The 27,097-nt window shown below is 40.1% G+C and overlaps 1 protein-coding gene across 6 annotated transcripts in view; it reads left to right on the top strand.

Moving 5' to 3' along the window:
• Positions 1-27,097, top strand: part of CFAP61 (cilia and flagella associated protein 61) — a 294,720-nt gene that overhangs the window by 55,094 nt on the left and 212,529 nt on the right. For all 6 annotated transcript variants that reach the window (XR_011530921.1, XM_070588742.1, XM_070588743.1 and 3 more), the window contains one exon: positions 14,087-14,246. Coding sequence is in view for 5 of the 6 variants with exons in the window: in XM_070588742.1 (XP_070444843.1) it covers positions 14,087-14,246 (160 nt within the window). In the remaining variant the exon portion in view is untranslated. The remainder of the gene's footprint in view (positions 1-14,086; positions 14,247-27,097) is intronic.

Genomic DNA, 27,097 nt, shown 5'->3' with positions numbered 1-27,097 from the left:
CTGCCCCCTTCTCCCTCTCTTCTCCCTCTGGTATACCTATAATCCTTAGGTTGCATCTCCTAATTGCGTCAGATAATTCTTGGAGAGTTTCTTCATTTCTTTTTAGTCTTAGCTCTCTCTCCTCCTCTGCCTGCAGCATTTCTACATTCCTATCTTCCAAATTGCTAATTCTTTCCTCCATATTATTGGCCGTACTGTTCAGTGCATCTAGATTTTTCTTAATCTCCTCTATTGTGTTCTTCATTTCCAGTATTTCTGTTTGGTTCTTCTTTATAGTATAGAACTCTTTTGTGACATAGCTCCTGAACTCGTTGAGTTGTCTATCTGAATTCTCTTTTAACTCATTGAGTTTTTTAATGATGGCTTTTTTGAAGTCATCATCATTTAGGTTGTATATTTCATTGTCTTTGGGATTGTTTTCTGTGTGTTTGTCATTTTCCTTCTGTTCTGGAGATTTAATATATTTTTTCATATTGCTTTATGGTGTAGATTTGTGCCTCTGCATAGAGATAGAGTTTAGTTACTGCTTCCACTTGTTTCTACTGGTGTGGTGGGGGGACAGCTGTTTATACTGCTCCAATCAGGAACCCTATCAGCTGTTGCTAACTGGGCCTGGGCCCCTCCTCGCAGTCACAGTGATCCTGTGAGTTCCCTCTTCAGCTGTGGAGGTCATCACAGGGGGACTTCAGACTGCTGGTGCCTACTGTTGCAGACCACCTAGACGTGCTCCCTCCTTAGGTTCTCCAGTGGTTTTATGGGCTTTCCCAGCAGCCAGAGGCAGGATCACTTATATCTGCAGCTCTGTCACTGTCGGTGCCCACAAAATCTCGCTTGTCCACTATGGTCACAGCAGAGCTATGGGCAGTTTCTACAGTCTGTGGTTAGCTCACCTAGCTATGCTACTTTTGTCCCAGGGTCTTCCAGCCTTGTGGTTGCCGGATGGGTGCTCTCTACTAGTGCTGTGCAGAGGCTATCGCTGAGGCTTCTGTGAGACTGTAGAGTTTCCTCCTGGGCCACAGAGCCAGGTCGCTGGAACTCCACCCAGCCCCAGTCCTCTCCCCTAGGATCTCGGTGAGCCCATTGCCCTGTCTGGGGAATAGCCTGATACCTTGAGTTCAGTGGCAGCTGGTTGGCTGCTGCCCTGCCTGGGATTCTCCTCTTTGGGACCCTCCCAGCATTGTGGATGCTGGGTGGGGCCTCTCCGCTAATGGCAGGCAAAGACCCTGCCTGCTGCCCTGAGGGGACTTCAGAGTTTCTCCCCCAGGCTGCCTAGCCAGCCACTGGAGCTCCACCCAGCCCCGGTCCTCTCCCAGGAGATCTCTGGTAGTCCCGAGCCCCTCCTGGGCGAAAGCCCGGTCAGTGGAACTGGCGGTGGCAGCTGGCGGCCCGGCGCGCCATTTGGGATTCTCTCCGGGAGCCCCCAGGCGTTGTGGGTGCTGGGCGGGGCCTCTCCAATAATGGCAGGCAAAGACCCTGCCTGCTGCCTGGACAGGATTTCAGAGTTTCTCCCCCAGGCCACGTAGCTGGCCGCTGGAGCTCCACCCAGCCCCGGACCTCTCCCAGGAGATCTCCGGTAGTCCTGAGCCTCTCCTGGGCGAAAGCCCGGTCAGTGGAGCCAGCCGCAGCAGTTGGCAGGCCGGCACACCATTTGGGAGAGCCCCCAGGCGTTGTGGAGGCTGGGCAGGGCCTCTCCGATAATGGCAGGCAAAGACCGTGCCTGCTGCCGGGACGGGACTTCAGAGTTTCTCCCCTAGGCCGCGTTGCCAGCCGCTGGAGCTCCACCCAACCCTGGACCTCTCCCAGGAGATCTCCGGTAGTCCCGATCCCCTCCTGGGCAAAAGCCCAGTCAGAGGAGCCTGCAGCGGCAGCTGGCAGGCCGGTGCGCCGCTTGAGATTCTCTCCAGGGGCCCCCAGGCTTTGTGGATGCTGGGCGGGACCTCTCTGCTAATGGTGGGTAGGGGTTTTCCCCACCGCCTCCGGTGTGTAACTCTGGAGCTTCCCTCTGGGCTCAGGTGTAATTGCGGGGGGCTTAGGTAGGGCTCTGTTCACGTGTTTCCACCATCGCTCCTCTGGTGTGCGCTCCCTCCTGCCCTTGGCGTGTGGCAATGTTCTGGGGGCGTCTGCTGGAAGAAAGCCGCCCGCAGGCTCTAGGCTGTTTGGGGGTCGGGGTCAGAGAGTTTTCACCTATCTCCACCTCCTCCCGGAGGGAAGTCCGTCAGCCTTCCAATGTATAGCAGTGTGGGTCTCTCCAACGTCCTGAGATGCTATATAGATATCCTTTGTCAAGCTATGAATGTCCAATTAGTTGTAGATTCGAAGGAGGAGAGACAAAGAAGTCTGCTCACGCCGCCATCTTGGATCTTCCTCCCTTCTGCCCATTTTTAAATGGATTTTTTTTCTACTAAGTTGTATGAATTCTTTGTGTATTTTGGATATTAACACCTTATCCAATATAGGGTTTGCAAATATTTTCTCCCATTCAATAGGCTGCCTTTTCATTTTGTTGATGGTTTCTTTTGCTGTGCAGAAGCTTTTTAGTTTGGTGTAGTCACACTCACTAATTTTTGCTTTTGTTGCTTGTGCTTTTGATGTCATAGCCAAAAAAATCATTGCTAAGATCAATGTCAAGGAGCTTCTTCCATGTGTTTTCTCCTGGGGGTTTTACCTTTTCAGGTCTTATGTTTATGTCTTTAATCCATTGTGAGGTCATTTTTGTGAGTGGTGTAAGATAGGGGTCCATTCTTCTGCATGTTGATATCCAGTTTTCCCACCATCATTTATTGAAGAGGCTATCCTTTCCCTGTTGAACATTCTTGATTTCCTTTGCAAATACTAGTTGGCTGCATTTGCGGGGGTCTATTTCTGGGATCTTGATTCTCTTCCATTGCTCTGTGTGTCTGTTTTTATCCCAGTACCATACTGTTTTGATTACTATAGCTTTGTAAAATAATTTGAAATCAGGAATTGTGATGCTTCCAGCTTCATTGTTCTATCTCAGGATTGCTTTGGTTATTTGGGATCTTTTGTGGTTCCATACAAATTTTAGAGTTGTTTTTTTAATTTCTGTGAAAAATGCCAGTAGTATTTTGATAGGGATTTCATTGAATCTCTGGATGGCTTTGGGCGGTATGGCCATTTTAACAATATAAATTCTTTTACTCCGTGAACACAGGATATCTTTCCATTTGTTTGTGTATTCTTCAATTTCTTTCATCAAAGTCTTGTGTTTTCAGTGTATAGATCTTTCACTTCCTTGGTTAAATTTACTCCTAAGAATTTCATGGTTTTTGCTGTTGTGTATGGGATTATCTTCTTTATTTCTTTTTTAGGTATTTTATTGTTAGTATGTAGAAATGCAAGTGATTTCTGCATGTTGATTTTGCACCCTGCAACTTTACTGAATTTGTTGATTAGTTTTAACAGTTTTTTTGGGGGAAAATCTTTAGGATTTTCTACATATAAGATCATATTATCTTCAAACAAAGATAACTTTACTTCTTTCTTTCTGATTTGGATGCCTTTTCTTTCTTTTTCTTGCCTGATTTCTCTGGCTGGGACTTCCAGTTGTATGTTGCATAGGAGTGGTGATAGTGGGCACCCTTATCCTGTTCCTGATCTTAGAGGAAAAGCTTCCAACCATTCACCATTGAGTATGATGTTAGCTGTGGGCTTGTCATTTATGGCTTTATTGTGTTGAAGTATGTTTCTTCTATACCCAATTTGTTGTGCATTTTTATCAGTTGTATTTTGTCAAATGCTTTCTCTGCATCTGTTGAGATGATCATATGATTTTTATCTTTCATTCTATTAATGTGTATCACATTTCTTGATTTGTATATATTGAACCATCCTTACATCCCAGGGATAAATCCCACTTGATCATGGTGTATGAGGCTTTTAATGTGCTGTTGAATTCAGTTTGCTAATATTTTGTTGAGAATTTTTGCGTCTGTCTTCCTCAGAGATATTGGTCTGTAGTTTTCTTTTCTTGTGGTGTCTTTATCTGGCTTTGGTATCATAGAAATGCCCATATTTGGCTTTGGTATCAGAGTAATGCTCACCTCATAAAATGAGTTTGGGAGTGTTCCTTCCTCTTCGATTTTTGGGATGAGTTTGAGAAGAATTGGCATTAATTCTTTAAATATTTTATAGAATTTACCAGTGAAGCCATTTGGTCTGGACTTTCCTCTGTTGGGAGGTTTTTGATTACTGATTCAATCTCCTTATTTATTATTGGTCTGGTCATATTTTTTATTCATGATTCAGTCTTGGTAGGTTGCAGGTTTCTAGGAATTTATCCTTTTATTTGGTTATTTATTAGGTTATCCAACTTGTTGGCATATAATTGTTCATGGTAGTCTCTTATGATCCTTTGTATTTCTGTATTACCAATTGTAATGTCTCCTCTTTCATTTCCGATTTTATTAATTTGTCTTCTCTCTTTTTTTCTGAATTCAGCTAAAGGTGTGTCAATTTTATCTTTTCAAAAAACCAACTCTTGGTTTCGCCACTCTTTTCTCTTGTTTTTGTAGTCTCAATTTTATTTATTTCTGCTCTGATCTTTGTTATTTCCTTCCTTTTGCTAACTTGGGGCTTAATTTGATCTTCTTTTTCTAGTTCCTTGAGGTGTAAAGTTAGGTTGTTTATTTGCGATCTTTCTTTTTTCATAATGCAGGTGTTTATCACGATAAACTTACCTCTTAGAACTGCTTTTTAAGCATCCCATAGATTTTGGTATGTTGTGCTTCCATTTTTGTTTGTTTCAAGATATTTTTTGATTTCCCTTTTGATTTCTTCTGTAACTCCTTAGTTGTTCAGGAATGTTTTAATTTCCAAACTTTCCTGTTGTCATTGATTTCTAGTTTCATAACTTGTGGTCAGAAAATATATGTGGTCCAATTTCAGTCTTCTTAAGTTCGCTAAGACTTGTATGATCTATCCTGGGGAAGGTTCTGTGTGTGCTTGAGAAGAATATGTATTCTGCTGCTGTCGGATGGAATGTTCTGTATATATCTGTTAGGTCCATTTGGTCTAAAGTATTGTTCAAGTCCAACATTTCCATGTTGATTTTCTGTCTGGATGTTCTATCCATTGTTGAAAGTGGGATATTAAAATCCCCTACTATTATTGTATTTTCTATTTCTACCTTTATATCTTTTATTATTTACTTAATATTTAGGTGGTCTGATGTTGGATGTATATGTATTTATGATTGTTGTATCTTCTTGGTGAATTGACCCTTTATCATTGCATAATGACCTTCTTTGTCTCATGTTACTGTTTTTAGCTGAAAGTCTATTTTGTCTGATATAGATATAGCTACCTTGCTCTCTTTCGGTTTCCACTTACATGGAATGTATTTTTCCTTCTCTTCATTTTAAGCCTGTATATATCCTTAAAGCTGAACTGAGTCTCTTGTAGGCAGCATATTGTTGGGTCTTGCATTCTTATTTATCCGGCCACTCTATGTCTTTTGATTGGAAAATACAATTTATTTATACTTAGAGTAATTAATGATAGGTGAGGACTTACTAATGCTATCTTTTTCTTCTCTGGCTATGTTGTAGTACCCTTCTTCTTTTCTTCCTCTCTTACTGGCTTCCTTTGTGAATTGATGATTTTCTGTGGTGGTACTGCTTATATATTTTTTTGTTTATCTTTTGTGAATCTACTGTAGGTTTTTGCTTTGTGGTTATGATGAGGCTTACATAAAACATTTTATAGATATAACAGTGTATTTTATGCTGATAACAACTTAACTTGGATCATACACAAAAACTTTATCCTTTGACTCTCCCCTTTTATGTTTTTGTTGTCACAATTTGCCTCTTTTTATATTGTGTATCTACTAATAAATTATTATAGCTATGTTATTTTTAATACTCTTGTCCTTTTGCATTTGTACTAGAGTTAAGTGGTTAACATTCCACTATGTTATAGTATTAGTGTATTCTGAGTCTGACTATAAACTTACCTTTACTAATGTGTTGTATATTTTCATATGCTTTCGTGTTACTAATTAGCATCCTTTCATTTCAGCTTGAATAACACTTTTCAGCTTTTCTTGTAAGGCAGGTCTAGTGGTGATGAACTCCCTCAGCTTTTATTTGTCTGGAAAAGTCTTTATCTCCCCTTCATTTCTGAAGGACAGCTTTCTTGATTGGTAGTTTTTTTCTTTTAGCACTTTGAATATATCATCCCACCCTCTCCACGCCTGTAAGAGGAATTCGCTGATAGACTTATGGAGATTCCTTTGTAAGTTATAAGCTTTTTGTTTCTTGCTACTTTTAAAATTCTTTCTTTGTCTTTGATTTTTGACAGTTTTGTTATAATGTGTCTTGGAGAGGATCTTTTTAAGCTGATTTTGTTTGGTGACCCATGAGTTTCATTATCTTGGATATCCAAATCTCTCCCCAGATTTGGGATGTTCTCAGCCATTACTTCTTAAGTAAGCATTCTGTACTTTTCTCCCTCTTTCTCCTTCAGAACTCTAGTGATTCACAAGTTGGTCCCTTTGATGATATCCCAAAGATCTTGTAGGCTTTCTTCTCTCTTTTTCATTCTTTTTTCTTTGTTTTCCTCTAACTGGATACTTTCAAAGATCCTGTCTTCAGTCTCACTGATTCTTTCTTTTGCTTGATCAAGTCTGGTGTTGATGCTCTCTATTGCATTTTTCATTTCATTCACTGTATTCTCTGGCTCTAGAATCTCTATTCAGTTCTTTTTTTATGATTTCTCTTTGTTAAACTTTTTGTTCTGTTTGTGTATTGTTTTCCTGATTTCTTTGAATTGTCTTTCTGTCTTTTTTCATAGTTCATTGCGTTTCCTTAAAACAGCAATTTTGAATTCTTTATCTGGTAAGTTGGAGATCTCCATGTGTTTGAGTTTGGGTGCTGGAAGATTATTGAGATGCTTTGGTGGTGTCATGTTTCCTTGATTTTTTAATGTTCCTTGGAGTTTTGTATTGCTGTCTTCACATTTGAAGTAGCAGTCACTTTCTCCAGTCTTTACTGTCTTCAGAGGAGAAATACCTGCATCAGCACTGCTAGAGATTCTGAGGCTTTCTCAGACCTTCTGTGGATACATCTGCTCCAGGCTTCCTGCTCTCTCTTGTAGTAGAATTCTAAAGCTTGTTTGCATTCTCGGGATCTTGCAAAGCACCAGGCTGAGTGCTAACAGCCTCTCTTGTTTTCCCAAAGATGGCACTACAGCTCAAGTTTGTGATCTCTCTGGCCTGCAGATCCTACCAATTTTCCTATTTATTTATTGAGATAACATTGGTTTATAATGTTATGTAAATTTCAGTTGTACATCATTATATTTCAACTTCTGTAGAGACTACATCATGTTAAACAGCAAAAGTCTACTTGCTATCCATCACCATACACATGTGCTCCTTTACCCCTTTAACCCTCCCCAACACCTTTCCCCTCTGGTAACTGCCAAGCTATTCTCTGTATCTATATGTTTGTTTGTTTGTTGTTGTTTTATCTTCCACATATGAGTGAAATCATATGGTATTTGTATTTATCTGTCTGGCTTATTTCACTTAGCATAATACTCTCAAGGTCCATCCATGTTGTCGCAAATGGCAGTATTTCATCTTTTTTATGGCTGAGTAGTAATCCATTGTGTATATTTACCACATCCTGTTTATCCATTCATCTGCTGATGGGCCCTTAGGTTGTTTCCAAGTCTTGGCTATTGTGTATAATGCTGCAATGAACATAGGGGTGTGTATATCTTTTTGAATTAGTGTTTTTGTGTTCTTTGGATAAATACCCAGAAGTGGAATAGCTGGATCATATGGTAGATTTATTTTTAATTTTTTGAGGAGTCTCCATACTGTTTTCTATAGTGGCTACACCAGTTTGCATTCCCACCCGCAGTGTACAAGGGTTCCCTTTTCTCCACATCCTCTCCAACACTTGTTATTTCTTGTCTTTTTAATAATCATTCTGATGGGCATGAGGTAATATCTCATTGTGGTTTTGATTTGTGTTTCCCTAATAATTAGTGATGTTGAACATCTTTTCACATGCCTATTGGCCATCTGTATATCTTCTTTGGAAAAATATCTGTTCAGATCCTCTGCCCATTTTTTTATTGGGTTGTTTATTTATTTGTTGATTAGCTGTATGAGTTCTTTATATATTTTAGATATTAAGCCCTTATCATAGATATGATTTGCAAATATCTTCTCCCAATTGGTAGGTTGTCTTTTCATTTCATTGATGGTTTCTTGCTGTGTAGAAGCTTTTTAGTTTGATGTAGTCCCATTTGTTTACTTTTTCTTTTGTTTCCCTTGCCTGAAGAGACATATTCAGAAAGATACTGCACAGACCAATTTGACTGATTTTCTGTGCATGCTCCCTAGCAGTCCGCCAAAGCCTTCTTGTGCTGCTGTTGGGAGTGTGCATAGGAGCTGGCCATGGGGTAGGATGTTATGTGGGTGAGGCACACAAAGAGCTGGGGGTGTACTTGGGCCAGTTGGGGGATTCATCAATGAGGCATTCCCAGTGTCTCATGGGCATGCTTCTTAATGGAATCTGCAACACAAGTAGGATCTGTATCCCTTTAATGTCCTCCAAGAGTCCTATCTGCTGCTCTCTTTCCACGCCTAGTCATGGATCTCCTGATTTAGTACTCTGGATAGGGTGAAAGAGAAATGAGCCCCTTTGGAAGCATTCCACATGGTTCACTAGCACTCTCTCCCTTTCCCCCACAGGATAAATCATAGACCAAGAAAGATCTTTCTTGACCCTAAGCTGTGCCTCCTTGGGGAATGGGTGACATGAGTAAAGTCACACTGTTCCTCTTCCCCACTCCAGTGTGTCCTAACTTATATTTTTTTTTTGCTCCAATGGAGTCCTGGAACTTCTCTGGAAACCTGTACTTTCACAAAGGCTCTCTCCTCTATGAGTGATTGTTTAAGTCAGTATTCTCCAGGGGCTCCTGGACCGCAGCCAAGAGGGGCTGGAGTCAGTTCATAGGCCTCTGCAAGGTCCGCAGCCAGGACCAAGGTCTGTCTGCCTATTTCCCAATGCACAGGTAGGCAAAACTCTTCCCAGGTCCCTTGGCGTTTGGAGTTGGAGCCGACAGTGCCCCCAGAGGCTCTTCTGTTCATGGATGGATGCTGAATATTTGCTATTGAACGGGGGGACAACAATGATGGACATCTTTGTGCTGCCATGAAACCGATGTCACTCTGGAGAAGGCTTTCAATTCCTTGGTTTCAAGGTGCTAGTTTCAACACCAAACACTTGAGTTAGTGCTTGTAAAGTTTCAGGGACTTCTTCCCCCACTTTCTTTCCCTCTCTAGTCATGTGTTACACGTTTTCAGTGTGTAAACCTCAGAGGAAAGTTGCAGGCTGAAAATTGCAGTTCCAACCCTGCAAGGATCCTTTGGTGTTTCTAAAGAGGCAAATGGAACCCAGTCCAATCTCCAAGAGGCTGTGTTGCCTCAGACATTAGGTGCTTTGTGTTCTGTGGAGAGGAGACCACAGAATCTTAAAATGGAACGGCGGTAGCAGGAACCATCAATAGGGAGCAGGCCAGTCTAGGATCTGGGAGTGGATCTCCAGTCTATACCAAGCCATGTCTGGTGTCTTAAGCCTTTTGGGTTCGAGATCAATACTGTCACTCTGCTCCCACCTGCCTCCCTGGACCCTTCTCCCAATGACCTGGACTTTCTCAGGCTGACCCTTTTAGGCGGTGGTATGCTGGAACTAGCTTGCTTTGGCTCATGAAAGCCGATTGTTAAATCTTCAGGAACTTTGCAAGCTGGTTGTTAAACACGGCCATTACTAAAAATTAAATTTTATAAACTTGCAGTGTAATAAGCTATACTAAAAACAAAGTTAATAAATACTCAACACTTATCCCTTCCTAATTATTTTACTATTATCTACACTCTTGAGGTTAGTTATGTCTATGGTCTCTGTATAGTGGAAATACCATATTATGGTGGCTACTGGGCATCCTTTCCCAACTGCCTATTTGGTGACATCACATTGGTAGCTTAAAATTTGGCCACAATGTTAGTATTTACAGCACAGAAATTAGCAAAGGCTACAAATCGAGGCTTTTCGGCATACCATGCTTTTAGGTGACTACAGTTGACCGGACATAATGGAACAAAGTACATCAATTCTGTCTCTTCTCAAACTGGCCCATGGTAGTTACAGGCCGTGCATGTAGAATGCCTGGGAGCTGTGCCTGTGCACTGTGGGAAACCCTTGACTAATGAAAGGTTTTTAACTGTGAGTTCGTTCTTCGGCTTGATAGTTACTTTGGAGGAGATTTGAGTCATCACTTTGCTGCAAATTGCTTTTCATAACTTTATCCTGGCTTACCTTGACATCTGGTGTTTACTCCAAACTGAGATTTCAAGGAAGGGCAGTTGGAGGCCAAGGGCGGCTCCTAGAGACAGATGGGCAGAGCGTCTGCTTTGGCATCATCCACAGCATGGGTAGCTCTGGTCTAAGTAGGCATCACTGACCTGTGGGTGGGCAAAGCCGGCCAGCTCAGCCATGCCTTTGGCATCAGGCAGAGGGGATCAAAGCTGGCAGTGGTCACAATGAGGGCACTCTGATTGTGGAGTATTGTCACCCAAAAGGGACGGGTGACCGTAGGGCTTTTTAGGTGGAAGCCTGAACGGTACAGTGCACATGTGTCTATAAATGCACCTGCTTGTGAAGACAAGGCCACTGAACATATGGATTTCTAACAATCTCAGCCTTATGTATTATCCTGTAGATCTGTATAGGAAAAACAAGAACAACAACAAAACTTTCAGTTTTGCTCTGCAGTATAAGAAAATTGAAGACACCTTTGTAGTGGAAAGTACCTCTGCCACCTGGAGAATAGATAGCAGCCAGTAATTAATGTGTTTTTATTGTACAAGTAAAAAAATAGTCCATTAAGTCAATTTATTTTTTCAGAAAACACACACACAAAGATGCATTTGAATGCTCCCACAAGTTCCTATTTCAGAACAGTGTTTCTCAAATCAGAATAGTTATTTGAAAGAAACCCAAAGGAAAAAGCAGACACTTCCACAATATGTCCTTGCTCTGTGGCAGTCTATAATTGTGAACTTTTGTGAATTGTCACAACCTGGGATGAATGATGGGAATATAACAGGTTGTAGAATTGGAGAACGTTAAATCTTTGTTCCTAATGGCAAAACATGTTTTTCTCATTTTCATCAGAATGTGTGATCCATGCCATTTGAAATCAAATCCCAAACACAATGAGCCATTAGTGTAATAGCTCATTACTAACAGTGGTCTTATAAATAATACATTCTTATCATGCACATGCAGCTCGCCATGAAGCCAGCAAAAGGTATTTCAGGCCATCGAAGTTTTGTTGCGCCAGCGTGGCTGTAGATTAGAAGGACATCTCCATGTGAACCAAGATGGATGCCAATTTTCCCTGCCGAGAGTGAGGCTGGCCGTCTCTTTCTGCACATATGGTAGATCGATTGGTTAATCAGCGTCTGCTGAGTCTTGGGCCTAAAATTACAGAGAAGCCAGACAACTGCGGCTACGCAGCCTTTGTTCACGCGTGCAAACAAGACAAACAATCACTTGTTATTTGGGAAAAAAATTAAAATGTTTATTTTGGACTTTTATTAAAGTGTCAATGGCTTTATAAAACAGCTGTGTAAATCCAGCCTTTTACAGCTAGTATCATTTTGGGGGGCCTGTAAAGTAAAGAATATGCATGGAAAAAATAATTTTTAAAATTCCCTTTGTATTTCAGCATTAGGGAGAAAATAAAGGGAGTCTCACATTTATTTTTCAAACACATGTTTGAAAACAAATGGTTTTAAACTAGACAACACATTTGAGAATAAATAGTTTAATATCTAGTTTTTCTCTGTGTCATTCAAAAGACTGAACATTGTTGTGGCTTAATTCTCTGCTTTACTAGATTAAAGTAGTAACCATTTTCTCCTACTGGCCATTGATGGGATGATGCTTAATTCCTGGGACTAGGGAGTGCCTATGATTGTGGAGTTCTTCCACTGCCTGAATGGGATGGTTGTCTCAAGAAATAAAGTCTGAACACCTGAGGGACAGGACTCAGTAGATGCTGGTTTCTAAAAAGAGTTGTCAGAGTCAAATCAGTCAACTAGAATTTGTTTAAAACCCGAATTTGCTTAAATCAACAAGAATTATTTTTGTGAAATTTATTTATTTTTCTTTCTTCCCAATTTTATTAAGATATAATTGACATATGATGTTGTATAAGTTTATGATGTACAACATAATGATTTGACCTATGTATATATTGCAAAAGAATTACCACAAGAAGATGAGTTAAATAAAGAAATATGCATTCTCCCTTGCTCTCTTTTAAAATTTTAAATGCTTTCCTTGCAGAGAAGAATGAAATACGGACTTATTGAAGGGACGTAATAAACAATTTCAATCACAGTCATCTCTCGATGTGGAATATGATAGAATTAAATTTCATTGTTAATTTGTAATATTTCAGTACTAATAATAGGTGCAGATCAGCTAATTACTCATTGAAAGATAACTTTTCTCCTCTATTCACAGCACTTCTGACACTAAATGTATAGGGTTTCCCTATAACAACCAATTCTTGAGCTCTCCGGACACCGACTAGATGTCCTACAGTTCAATTCCGACACTGCCCAGAGTTAGCACAGACCCCACAGATTAAGGGTTCAGGCCTACAAGACTGCCCCCACTTCAGATGCCAGCCGCAGGTCCCAGGTTGTCCCCTGTACTTCTGACTGACTGGCTATAAATCAGAGGTTCTCACAACCCCTTATTGAGTTTGATAATTTGCTAGAACTGCTCACAGAACTCAGGGAAACACTTTGCTTACTATTATCGTTTTATTGTGAAGGATCAACTCAGGAACAGCCAAATGGAAGAGATACATAGAGCAAGGTGTCGGGGAAGGGGGAGAGCTTCCTGTCTGGGACATCACCTCCCAGCACCTCAGTGTGTTGACCAACTGGAAGCTCCCGAATCCCATTGTTTAGAGGTTTTTATGGTGATGCTATTAATGATTAATTATATCATTGGCCATTGGTGACTGAACTCAATCTCCAGCTCCTCTCCCCTCCCTAGAGGTCAGAGGGTGGGGCTGTAAGTTCCAACCCTCTAATCACATCGTTGATTCCTCTGACAACCAACCCCAATTCTCCAAGAGTCACCTTATTAGCATAAACTCAGATATCACTGAAAGGGGCTTATTATGAAAAAACAGGAAATCTCTTAGGAAATTGCAAGTGTTTTAGGAGGTTTGTGCCAGGAACCAGGGATGACTGCCAAATATATATTTCTTAGTATATCACACCACACACACATCTTCTCTCCTGTGTATTCCTCACCAAAGGCCTAAAATCGTGGGGCCATTGCAAGAGATTCAGAATCAGGTATCTGTTAGGATGCTGGGGGGCGATGCATTTGCAAATCAGACCCACATGGTGAACCTGTGCTATGAGTATACCTCTCTTGAATGTTCCCACCAAACCTCTTTCCTCACATCTCCTCCCCATGAGACCATTCAATCAAATAAATAAGTAGATTCAGGAAAATCAAAGAGTTCCTACCTGATAAAGAGTGAGTGACCATGAACTTTCTCTGAATCATGGGTCCATCAGATGGACACTGGAACAATGGCTGGTCTTACTGAGAACTGTGCATGGTGGAGGGGAGGAAAGTGGACAGGAAGACTGGACTTACAGTGGGATAATAAAAAGGATGTGGGGTAGGCAGTCTCAAGTTAAACTGTCTGGGCAAAGAGGGTACGTGTTATGTTCCAAATAGTTTTCCCTCAAGAGCTCTCTGGTAACTTCCCGGTTATGTATCTGCTTCCAAGATTGTCCACAGTGGTTATTCATTAGACATTTTTGAGCATGTTTTGTGTGCCATGCATTGTGCCGGACACTAGAGCTACCAAAGGAAGACAGTGTTCCCTCCCTTAAATATGTGCCTGCCAAACTACCAACCACCCTTATGCTGCAGGCAAATGGAAGTTTCAGGATGAGAATTCATTTGAGGTCTGATAGAGTAATGAGATGTTTTGGATGTTTCAGGTGGAAGGTGTAGCTGTCGGGTTCATGAGTGTGTGCTCAAGGGTGAACATGCAGCTCCTGCATGAGTGCTTTGACTTGGGGCCCTTCCACGGACTCTGCATCCCGCATCCCGATGACATTCTGGAACCACCACCTGAGCTAAGCATTCAAGAAAGTCAAGGTACAGTGGTTATCACAGGAAAACATGAGGAATTAAATCCATGCCCTATTCACAACTGTGCTTTTTGCGAAATGATGGCACTACATGGCTCAATTTGTATGCCCTTCTTCAATTCCCTTAAAGGAATAGTTCCCATGGTTAACCACATCCTTGTGCACCTATTTAGGAGCACGGATAGTCAAAAGTGCATAGGTATAGTTAGACATAGTGGCCTTGTAGCTTCTGGTTTCCTAAATTCAGAATGCCAGCCTTCAGAATGGTCGTCATTAGAGTAGATATAAGTTATGGTGAAATAATTGGTAGCATTTCAGGATTTTACTCACACACACACACGCACAACACAAAACCTAAGTATAAGTGAATTTGTCAAGTCAATAACTTGAGAATTTCTATATGTCTTTAAGTTTTAATCCCAGAAATTAGTGCTTCTGTGTTTATGTCTTTGACAAATTATTATGTAGTACAGGTCTATTGCAAATAGTCTTTTTAACTTGCTTAACTTATTTACAGCCATATGAAATAGTAAAATCGATTTTAAAATATTGTCTTCACCAAAATAGGATCTTCACCAAGTGAAATTAAGTAATTTCAAACTTTGGTATTTTAATTTAATGAGGTCCTGCTGCATCCATGGGTATCTTTGCGGTTGAGTGTTTTGATGCTTAAATCAGATAGATGCAGGCAGGGTCTGTTAATTCGCTTCTCTAAACTTGAGTTGCTTCATTTGTAAAATAGAAATAACAGTAATACCTCCAACATAGGGGCATTGTGAAGTTTCACTGAGATTACCCATGTCAAGGGCTTTACTCAGTGTCTTGAGCAAACTTAGTGCCCAATAAATGTTGATCATCATCTTCAGCAATTATTATTTTTTTGTGATTGGCCTTTCACCTTCTTGAGTCTTCCCAGGTTAAAATTAGGGCATTTTGAATTGCTGTGCTTTCTTGTGCCTGAAAGAGTATGTCAAGATTGTTCAAAAATAGGAAAAGGAGCACGTTGGGTGGTGGCAAAGGACTTGTCCATCTAAACTATGGCAGGTGTCGATTTGGCTGATCTTATCCCCTAGATGGGAAACCAAGTGCGTGGATGTACGGAGCTTGTCCAAATGTTCACACTCATTACAGAGAGCTTGCAGAGCTGTGGATGGAGAGCTGTTTCTCTTTTGTACTGATGATAGCACTCTTCCCAAAAGAGAGATTTGATGTCATCATTGTTTAATAGTGAAGGCTGGCTCACCTATGCTTCTCAGCAAGGAGATATTGGCATGTTCTGAAGGGACTTTTCAGCATGAGACAGTCCTGAACCATAAGTTATCCTTGTCATTTTCAAATGTATAAATTCTTCTTTGAAGTGGCATTAAAAAGGTTTTATTGCTCAATTTTCTCATGTTTAAATGGAGATAAAAATCATATCCAATGATTTGTTGGGAAAGTTAAATGTTAGAATCCAATGATTTGCTTAGCTCAGTGCCAAGCACAGAGTCAGTCCTGAAGAGATTTGGTCTTTTTTCTCCCTATGACTATTGTTGTTATTAAAAATAAGTTGAAAAGATATAGTCCTTTCCAGTGTGTTCCTGAGTGGCTCTGAGGCTGTTGATGTTCCATAGAGGGAATGAATGGAAAACTCCTATCTTAGAAACTTCATGGTGGGGAACAAAATTCAAAATTTAGGCTGAACCCTGGACTTAAAAACACACATAATCTAGTATATCTCTGTCTTTCAAAAGCCCATAGAGATGTGGAAGCTGAAAGAAGTCCTACTTCTCTCCACTGCCTTTAATATTTTTACTTAAAATTAGTTGATCTAGGACAGAATAGTAAGTAAAGGAAATGGGAAAACTTCTCTTATCTTCTGTGCCTTGTTTGGTTTTGAAAATATAGCTTTATATTCACTGATACAAAGACAATTATGAAATTTTCGCCAGGGAGCACTATTGTAGACTTCCTGTAACTCAGGGATGGGTTCACAAATCATCAACAGCTCATTATATCTAAGAAAAGAGTCATCAGCACATTTTGCTGCCATCTTCCTGTCAACAACAACAAAGAATGAGGCTCCAGAGAAAATCCTAAATGTGCTATGATCTACTGTTCACTTTTTTTTCTGATGAAAGTCTCAAGTTAAAGGAAATATAATTTGTCTAAAATATGAACTAAAATTCTTGTTTCAGTTGGGCGCGTATCATTGTGCCTTATACTTTGTATTTTGTTCAGTACTCTCTATTTTTCAAAGGGTTTTCCTGTATGTTATCTCATTTTATCCTTATAGCTTGATGTAGGAGGGCTAGGACAGGTGATCTTGTCTCCTTTTTATACCTGTCCAAGTTCATGCAAGGTGTTAAAGCTCACCAGGGGCTGACCCAGAACCCAGACCCCGCCCTTTCTGCTTGGCAAGATGACTTTTTATTTTGGATAGATTTGACTGAAAATTCCAAGGTGTCTACTACACTAGATACATGATCAGTATTTTTACTTTGCTGAGTTATTTAATGAGTTATCACTTTAATGAGTTCTCAGTGACCCGCCCATATCCCTCAGACTCTTTTTGTGTGTATGGTCTGGACAACTTCCATCTGCTGGGATCTTCACCTCTGTGTCTGCAAGATTTGCCAGAACTGTGGAAGGCCCTCTGCCCTGCGTGAGAGGCAGGCCAGTGGTGCCAGGAAGTTAATACTCCAGGAGCAGACTCTGCTTCCCTGTCTCACCTCCCTGCTCCCCTACTTCTACTTTCTCTATCAACTCCCAAAAGAACAGTTATAGTTGAATCCTTGACTCCAGGTCCGCTTCTGAGGGAACCTACACTGAGACACCGCTGGTCTAGTCTCTTCCCACCAGCTGTGAAAACATTTGTTTATACACAACTGACATAAGCCAGAGTATAAATACCCTAGCTCCCTCACCCCTTAGGTGGGATAACCCTGAGACGTGAACTTTATACTGTTTCACAGGGTTCCTCCATGGGATTAAGTTCTAGCTGTCCATAGTGGTAATATGTGTAATGATGTGTTTTATTAGCTGCCTTCCCTTCCTTTTCTCTTCTCCTCACCACCTTACTGGTGCTTCCTGGAATCACCTCCCAAGTAAACTTCTTGTTCTCAGATCGTTGACTCAAGGTCTGGTCTTTTCTCACCAGCTGTGAAACCTGGAATTTCACACCAACCTCAACCCTTCCAAACAGAATAATGTTGTGGCTCAACATGTTAAGCTAATACTGTGGCCCTCCTTCTTTAGCCTCTTAGATACATTATGATTAGCCTGTTGTCCTTCATCATTTCAGCCATATCAGAAGTTTCCATTGGATTTTAAAAGTTTAACCGCGCACATTCGATTTGTATTTTACCTGAGTAATTTGTATATGTTCCCATTTTTTTAGCCACCCATTTTGCATGTATAACACACACTATTACACACACTTGTACATTTTGGTTTTATCTTCCAAACCTTAGGACTAAATTGGGACCAATGGGAACAAAGTCTAAGGATGCATATTTTTTCCCCAGTATAAGAAAAACCTAGTAAAAGTTTACTTTTTATTTAATGGAGTACCTAGTTTAGAAGTAGAAATTTCACCAAATGTTGAAAGAGTTTGTAAAGAAACAGACGTAGATGCTCAAGAAAGGGCTTTCTGCTTGTGTGGAAGATTGTACTAGATGAGATCTAAGATCCTCCTCAATGCTAAGAGTCTCTAAAAACGAAGTGAACACACATCGGGATATTCCATGTGCCTGGCAGTTTATGAATATTTTCCTTCAGTGACAATAAACTGGTTCAAAACAGTATTTTCTTCCCAGTTGGCCCCACCACTGGCCTTGCCTGGCATTTGCAAATCAAACTGTGTCTTTTGTTCACTACGTCGTCACAATAAAGACTTTGGAGTGAGAATTGAGCTGGCAATTTTCTTCATGATGCATAAGGCAAAATAGGGCACAACCTGCATTTCCACGGTTGTACTGGCATCACCACTTTTACTAGTTAAAATAAAAATGTGAAAACAAACAAAAAACAAAAGTTTTGTTTGTTGTGTAGGCCAGTGTGACCTGGGAGGGAGCAGGAGTCTGTTCTGAAAGAGTGCTGTGAGGTTTAGAGCTGTGTGTCTCATTGCACACCCAGGGTCCTCCATACAGAATCTCTGTGGAACTTGACGAGCTGCTGGCAGGGAGAAATATAATTTTACATAGCAGAATTGTGGGCTTTGAAAAGAATAACCAGTGTAGCTCCTTATGCCCAACCAAGCAGGACAAGTGCTGCTTACCACATTTAAAGGCCCTTCAAAATGTAATTTTTGTAACATTTCCATATAAAACACAGCAATGTTACCTTTTAAATTAAAAAAATTGCTCTTGTTGTCAGGAAATCTTTCTTTATGCGTGTTTAAATTTCTTTTTATTGAACTTGCATTTACTTCTTACCTTAGATTCTTCCGTAGGGGGAGGGAACATCTGGAACCACTCTCTGTTACTGCACAAAGTGGGGTTTCTCTGCCTGATGCACATAAAGAAAACAATTACTACAGCATCAGCTTTTGAGAAAAGAAGTAGCTTTATTGCGAGGTCAACCAGCAAGGAGACAGGAGGCAATGCTCTCAAGTCTGTCTCCCTGATCCGGGGCTTGGGGTGAAATTTATGGGATGCAGGGCAGGGCCATCTGAAGTATGGAGACGGGATCGGAGGTGAGGAGAAGTGAGGTAGTTGACGATCTGCACAAGTGTACTCAAGCTCCATGGCTCTTCATAGGACGCACGTTCACAAGATGGTGGTGTCAATATGATCTGCAGGTGGAGTTCTCAGCCCCTTGATGTCAAAAGGGTCACTTATTGGGCATTTGCACAGGCCCAGTTGATGGGTTGGTGGTCTCAACTGGTCTGAACTGGACAAGAGATCAACTCTCAGTTCCTGAAAAGCAACTCTCAATTGCTCGTTGATAAGATGGGGTCAGTTGAACTGGTCCTGGTGGGCCGTCGTTACATCTCCATGTGCCAGAGCTAAGAAACAATGGCTAAATCAAGTCTTATTTGTTGTGTATCAAATAGACCCAGGTCTTTTAGCCTTTCTTCCCTAAGGTTCTATTTTATGTGCCTGGGTTACCTTCTATTTTACTTTATTCTTCTTTTAACATGGATTCCAAATATGGATGAAACACTTGTCTACAGAACATAGCAGCATTTCTGCTAAAATATTTGTATTATCTATCTCAGAACATATATTTTAGTACCCAGTACCTTCTGTAGTTATTTAACTAGCGAGCCACTAGGACTCTGGGACTCTGCATTTGTTTGTTTGGGCTGTCATAACAGAGTACCACAGGCTCAGTGGCTTGAACAACTGAAAGTTATTTTCTCACAGTTCTGGAGGCTGGAGGTCTGAGATCAAGGTGATGGCAGGGTTGGTTTTTTCTGAGCCCTCTCTCCTTGGCGTGCAGATGGCTGTGTTCGCCCTGTGTCTTCACGCGGTCTTCTCTCCATCCCTGTCTGTGTCCTGATCACCTCTTCTTATAAGGACACCAGTCATTTTGGATTAGGGCCATCCATATGACCTCACTTTATTTTAATTATCTTAAAGGCCCTATCTCCAAATATAGTCACATTCAGAGGTACTGGGGGTTAGGACTTAAACATATGAATTTTGTGGGAACATAATTCACCCCATAACACCTAGAGTCCTGAGTGCATGGTTCTCTGGAGCCTGTGGCCAAAGCTGCAGGTCCAGGCAAAAATGCAGATAGTGGCAAGGAAGTCAGCTCTACTTGATGCTCATACAGACCCTGATACACTAACTTATATTTGTTGCAATTTGAATTTTGTTGTTTTTTTAACCACTAAATATCTTTTTAGGATATGAAGGTAACAAAATTGCATTCTTCCAAAACTTTCGCCACTTTTGCCAACTTCAGTATTCTAGGATTAACTACAAGAGGTTCTAATGCTTTGCTAGGGATGTTGACAAAACGAGTAAATAATACCAGACCCATGCCTGGCTGACGAGGTTATCTCCAAGGTTAGCAGTGTAAACTCTTGCAAGCGTTCTCAGAGGGAGCCTTTGCACTGGGAACATACCAGGAAGGAGATGATTCAGACTCGAAACCCTGTGTTGTTGTCAGCGTCACTACCCAAAAGCTATCTTGGTGAACCTTTTGATTATTTAGCAAAACCTGTTGCTGATTTTCCATCTTCATTCAAATATTGGGTCTAAGCCCTTTCGAATGCCTTTAAAAACAGCAGCAACAAATGATGGCACCCACTTAAGAATCTGTTATTTTGCCAAGAGCAGGATGACTGGGAACCATGTTTGTACTCTCCTCTTCAGCACTGGGAATGACTTGTGTTATGACTCGGCCGTGCTTGCCATCAGTCAGATTCGTTTCAGGATGGTAGAAATACAAATGCATTTTTATATAGGGCCTGGAGGTCTTTCAAAGAAAAGTGGTTTTATTTATATTCGTTATGATCATTATGTGCTGGGATTATTTTCTCAGTAGGCAGTGTCTCTTTTGCCCATATTTATGAAGCAGGAAAGAAGGCGTTTAATGAATTTCAAGAGTGTATTTGACTGTAAAACACATCTCTCTTAGTATATTCACATGTAAATAGCCCTTTCCTTTGTTCTCTCTGGTGACCTTTCTTCTTTTGGGGGTAGATCACAGTTTGTTGTTGTTTTGCTTTTCCAAATGGGAGGCTGAATTATAATAATGAAAGATTATGCAAAAAAATCCGTGTTTAAAATAACGTTGATATGCCACTTGTGTTGCAGGATAATTATAGTAATTTGGCTATTACGCTATGTGGAGTCAGGAGTTAGTTGCTAGAAAACACAGTGATAGGGGTGATTCAGGGGATTTTCATCCCAACAGGCTGTTTGATCCTGCTGACTTTTCTCTTGAAAATCAATTGCTTGCAGCGAATACTCTGAATTCCCCCTTGATTAAATTGGTTGTTGGTGGGCTGCACCCATTGCGCCGGGGTCACTGTGAGTTCTGTGTCTGTTTACACAGGGTTTTTGACGACTCTTAAAATATCACGGACCAAATTTAATCTGAGCAAAGCAACTAAGGAAGCAATTACTAGAAATCACAGTCTTTGCATATGGCAACAAACAAAGGAAAATGTATGAATTCTCAGCCCAACATGAAGCCAGTTATTTTGCTACTGGGTTGCAAGCCTTTCCTCCACTGCATATTGCACTGGCCTTTGGTGTTTTCAGACTTCCAGGAATATGTAGGCTCGCTCAGTGGAAGACCTGGGACAGTCACCTTGGAAGCTGGCTCTGACTTCAGGTTTATCTTTGATGATGTCCCATTTCCCCTCAAGGTTATTAATATATTCGGATTTTCTGATTTTTAGAATCAACTTTAGGACATTAGATTTCTCTAGAAAAGCATCATTTAGTATATGAAGATTAAATAATATTATAGTTGGGGATATATATGTATTATCTCCAGTGTGTATGAGTGTATAGTTATATATACATATATGTATATATATATATACACACATACATACATACTGTTAAAAATGATTAGAGAAGACAATTTAGGTGATATAAACAGACTTTATTTAACATGTCATAAAGTGGACATTCTCTGAGAACTGCAAAATGGGACAGAAGACAGGAAGCTTTTATAAGAGAAAGAATAAAGAACAAGGAAGAGAAAAATAGAAAATATCTGATTGGCTGGAGCTGCAGAGTCAGCCTTGTTTGGGATGAGAAGGCCCAGAGCTGGTTTGGCATTTGGGGATTGGCTGATAGACTGCATTTCTGCAGTCAGGGAAAGGAGTCTAAGTTTTGGTTTGCCCACATGGCACCCCAGACAGGAGCAGCTCCATCTTGGGCCTAGAAAGTTATTTCAACTATATATATAATATATATCCAGCTCCATGTGGAAAAAGACTTCCTGTGTTTTTTATTGAGTGCTAATTTCAATCTACATGAAATACTTTGGAGAAAAGAGAAGCATAAGCAAATCGCAAAACTATACAAAAGAATATGTTATTCATAATAAGCGTGGGGAAATATTCAGCTTCCCTAAAATCGGAATGCACATTAAAACTCGAGATCTTTTCTCCCCCTTTTGCCTGTTAAGTTATAAGCATGTATTGTAATGAAGACACTTAGTTCTAGGCAAGGGGCTCCATAACTAGCGCTCAGAGCTTCTGACAGCTGTGAAGGTTGACTGATAGAATACTCTGGAATACAGTTGAGAAATGGTTATCAGAACCTTTAAATGTTCCTTTTCTTTGACCTCAACTGTAGCAAGTCTGAGGAAATAATCCTAAATCTGTAGAAAAGATACATATTCAGGACTATTCACTAAGCTTAATCATAATACTAAAAATGAACCCCCAAAAACCAAATAAATAGACAAATAAATTAAAAACCCCAAAATCTTCCACAAGAGAGGGGTGGCTAAACTTGTGAGTATCCACCAGACAGCTGTGCTGCAATCTTTACAAAGGTTCCAAACAGTGAAGGGAAATGGTTACAATATAATCTTATGTGAAAAAAATCAATACAAAATGCCGTATGAATAAAACTACTTAAGTAACTTGCTATAGAGTACCGGGGGGCAATGAATTAAAGTGACAAAATCGACCAAGTCACAGAAATGACACTAAGGCAGTGCTTTTATTTCTCCTCTCTATTTTTTAAAATGTGAAAACAATCTTAAATTTGCAGAAAAGTTGCAGGTACGTGTTTTCTTCCTGAACCGTTTAAAAATAAGTTGCTGACGTGATGCCGAGTCATCTATGAATACTGTAGTGTGTGTTTCCTACAGAAGGACATTGTCCTTTACAACCCCAAACATCCATCAGAATCAAGGAATTAATTTGAAAATGTTCGTACCTTCTAATCCGTAATTCACAGACCTCATTCAGGTTTCTCCATTTGTCCCAATAATGTCCTTCATCGCAGAAGATCCAGTCCAGAATAACAACTGCATTTAGTTGTCATATTGTCTTTCATTTTGGAACACTTCCTCAGTCTTTCTTTGATTTTCATGACCTACACACTTTTGGAGATTATAGGCCCATGATTTTGTAGAATGTACTTCAATTTGTGTTTTGTTTGTCTGATGTTTCCCCATGATGAGATTCATGTCATGCACATTTGTCAGGACAATTGAAGAAGGGACCGGGTTCTCGTTGTGTCCTGTCTGGTGTTACACATTTTCAGTCTGTCCCATTACTGATGATGTGTGCACTTTGATCACTTGATGAAAGTGACTCTTGTAGGTAAAAAACTAAAATTATTTTAGCTTATCCTTGTCTGTGCAGAGGTCTGTAATAATTTCTCTATTCCTGACCTCTATGTTGGCTCTGCCCTAATTCTCACTTAGAATCAACAACTTCAAATTGCTGAGCCGATTTTAACCCCTTCTTGGAGTTTCAGCTTTGCTCTGCCCAACATCCCACCACAGGTACTTGCTGCTGCTGCTGTCTCCTTGGGTAAATGACATTCTTTGTTTCTCAGTGAGTCAGTCCTTCTACACCTGATCTGGCTTCAGCCTCTGGTAATTGCTGCTATGTGGTCCATTTCGGGGAAATGGTTCCTGACTTTCCTTGTAATCAAAATAGACTTCACCCAGGTTGGCTGTCCTGCCACCTCCAACTAGGATGCTTGCAACCTACATGGACCCAGCTTCCAAGTGCCCAGCCTGGAGCTTTACCTACAGTTTCTTCTCTTCCATAGCTTGTATCTCTTTCTTCTCCCTAAAGTTGTCTCTGCTTTGTACCTTCCCTTAAAAAAAAATAGATTCTTTTGCTTGATTGATCTTTTCAAAGAGCTAGCTCTTAGATTTATCTATCAAGTGTGTGGGTTTATTTCTTTTTGAATCTATTAGTATCTGCTTTTATGCCATTCTCTTAATTTCTCTGGATTTGTTTTGTTCTTCCTATTCTAATTGCTTGATTAATTTATTTTTATTTTTTTCCTTCTTTGATATAAAATCATTTGTTGGGAAGGAAAACTTTTCTTCTGCCAATTCAGGTCTGAATGGTCAGAGGCCTGCAAGCTAACTGAAAATAGGCACGTTAACAGGAGAAACATGTATTACACTTAGGAGAGTAACTCACTGAATAGCCAGAGGGAAAGGTGATATACCAATTTAACAGAAGGCGGGGAGGGTTAGGGCTTTAATGAGAAAATGTGGAAGGTTGTAGTGGGTTTTTAATACTAATGACATTATGCTACTGAACTTGCCATGGATAGAATTATAGTAGAACAGGTAGACTGTGTAGTTGAGGTCAATGAAGAGGTCACTGATGGTGACAATGTCCACTTTGCCAGAGTTAAAAGGAGCCCTAGTGACCAGGCGCCCAATATGGCCAAATCTGTTTTCTCTGACCTTCACTGCTGTGTCTCAGGAACGCCGCTCATACCGCAGAGGAAAATGCAGCTGTGTGTCAACCAGGGAGGAGCAGAGAGCGTGCTTTGCAGTGATTCTATAAGGAAGCTTAAACTAGACTTTTGAAAGCTTCTTGAGACTGGGATGCTAAACCAAGAACTCACCCCAGATCTCACTTGCAGTACCTGTAGATTTGGGTGAATTCCTTTCTTCTCAAGGTCCCCAAAATATCCTTCCCCACTCACCTGTCATGCTGGAAACCCTGTAAGCCAGGCACCAGATACCCAAGAAGGCATTGTTAGCATTAGCTTCATAAAATCAACCTTCTTTCCTTAAAACTGTCTGGTCATATTTGATTCTATGCGCATCATTTTCAAATATGACATTCCAATCAAAGCCTTGGTCATATAACCAATGTTTCCAATTATGTTCTGTTTCAATGAGGACAGATTCTTACTGAACCTATGAAAATAACTATATTGCTGTAAAAATGAGAATAATCAATAAGAGTTTCCAAATTTTGGAGGGATCAGGCAGAGAGAAAAAGATAAATATTTCATTTCTGTTGACAAAAGTATAATCTACTAAATTGTAAGTTAAAAATAGCTTAAGAGAAAAAAAGATAGTGGTTCCTTAAGTCCAGGAGCAATATTTTATTTTATTTTATTTTTAAAAGATTTTATTTTTTCCTTTTTCTCCCCAACCCCCCCCCCCCCCCCCCCGTACATAGTTGTATTATATTCTTCCTTGTGGGTCCTTCTAGTTGTGGTATGTGGGACGCTGACTCAGCATGGTTTGTGGAGCAGTGCCATGTCCGCGCCCAGGATTCGAACCAACGAAACACTGGGCCGCCTGCAGCGGAGCACGCGAACTTAACCACTCAGCCACGGGGCCAGCCCCCAGGAGCAATATTTTAAACGAAAGACATAATTATCCTTTCATCAGTTTATTTAGTATCATGTAATTAATTCTTGTTCTGCTTGATCTTGGGTTAGCAGTTTCATGAACCCATTAGCTTCCCCACAAGAGTTTTATAAATCCTTGCTCAGTCCAGTGGTGTGATCTCAAAGTTATTTAAACAACACCACCAGGACCTATACTCTGGAGTACCTAAAGTACCTCTCTTTCCCATGGGTCTTTGAGACAATTCCTTTTGCTGAAGACAAGTTTTCTGGCTTGTAGCTGATTGAAAGAGCTTTCAGGAAAGCATCAGAGTATAACTATCTGTGGATAGCAAAAGACTTAAATGGCTGTGGCTACGGATCTTATGAGAGTTCATTATACAGATGACACAATTGACAAGTAAATTTGGTTGTTTCTGTGGCATATGCATTTTAAAATAATAACTGGAATGTTGATAACATTATATTGTTGTCGTCTAATATCAGGCAAAGCAGTACCAGGACATATGGACAGCAAGGACACTGACAAATTTCTAGGAGCTTCATATAATTCCTGAAATATTTATTAGTAACATTTACCCATATAAATATAACCTAGGGAAAGTTAAGCATCTCTTCTTGTTTGACAGTGCTTTTCATGCAAGTCAACATATCTAATTAATTTTTGATATCTCTCTTTTTATAAGGTAAAAGATCAAATCTTTTGAGATTCTCCAGGAGCCCTTTGGGAAATCAGTTCAGGATAAAGATTTTATTTAGGATTTGATTTTGCGAAGGCAAAATAGCAAAAGTTGTTAAACATCTTAAAAGGCTTGAACACCTGATTTTATAGGATCATAGGTCACTATGAAAAAATACTTAGTTACCTATTTAATCAAAGTAACAATAAAGAATTCAGAAGTAACTATAGGAGGTAACATGGTTGTAAAAACAAGCAAACAAACCTTAGCTCTCCTTAAAAGTGAGAAGACTTGGTTCTCTTAGTCAAGGACATGACAAAGGTTCACATAAAGCACAGAAAATTGTTCTGATAAGACACAGAGTCTTTGTTTCCTAGGCAGATTACTTTTATTTTCCTCTTATTGTGGTAGCATTGGTTTATAACATTATATAAATTTCGCGTGAACATCATTACATTTCAATTTCTGTGTAGATTACATCATAATTCACCACCCAAAGGCTAATTACAATCCATTGCCATACCCCAGGCAGATTACTTAAAAGGTAAATAAAAACCTTTGCAGTCTCTCATAAAGAGTAGATCAGTAATCCAAGAAAACTTTGTTGTTTTAACAGAGAGAAAACCAAACTCTAGTTTTGCATTCAGTCATTATTAATATTAAAACCTGAAAAAAAGAGAAACCTCATAAATAAACCCATCCAACCTTAGCCAGCTTTGACCACTCAACATAAAATTTTTTTCCATAAGCCTTTTACTACTTTCTGTATCCATTTAGGTTTTGTCCTATTCTTTCCCTTTTTCATTCTGGAACAACCAGTCAATTTCTTTCTTTTTTACTGTAATAAAAACAATTCCACATTTCTTGCATACTTTTCATATAGAATTGTTTTCCTTCATCCTTAACATTTCTGGTAATTTCATTTACATATA

The sequence above is a fragment of the Equus przewalskii genome, chromosome 21 (genome assembly GCF_037783145.1).
Source record: "Equus przewalskii isolate Varuska chromosome 21, EquPr2, whole genome shotgun sequence".
NCBI classification, from domain to species: domain Eukaryota; kingdom Metazoa; phylum Chordata; class Mammalia; order Perissodactyla; family Equidae; genus Equus; species Equus przewalskii.
Note: the sequence above shows the minus strand (reverse complement) of the source record. Positions and strands in the feature narration are given on the sequence as shown.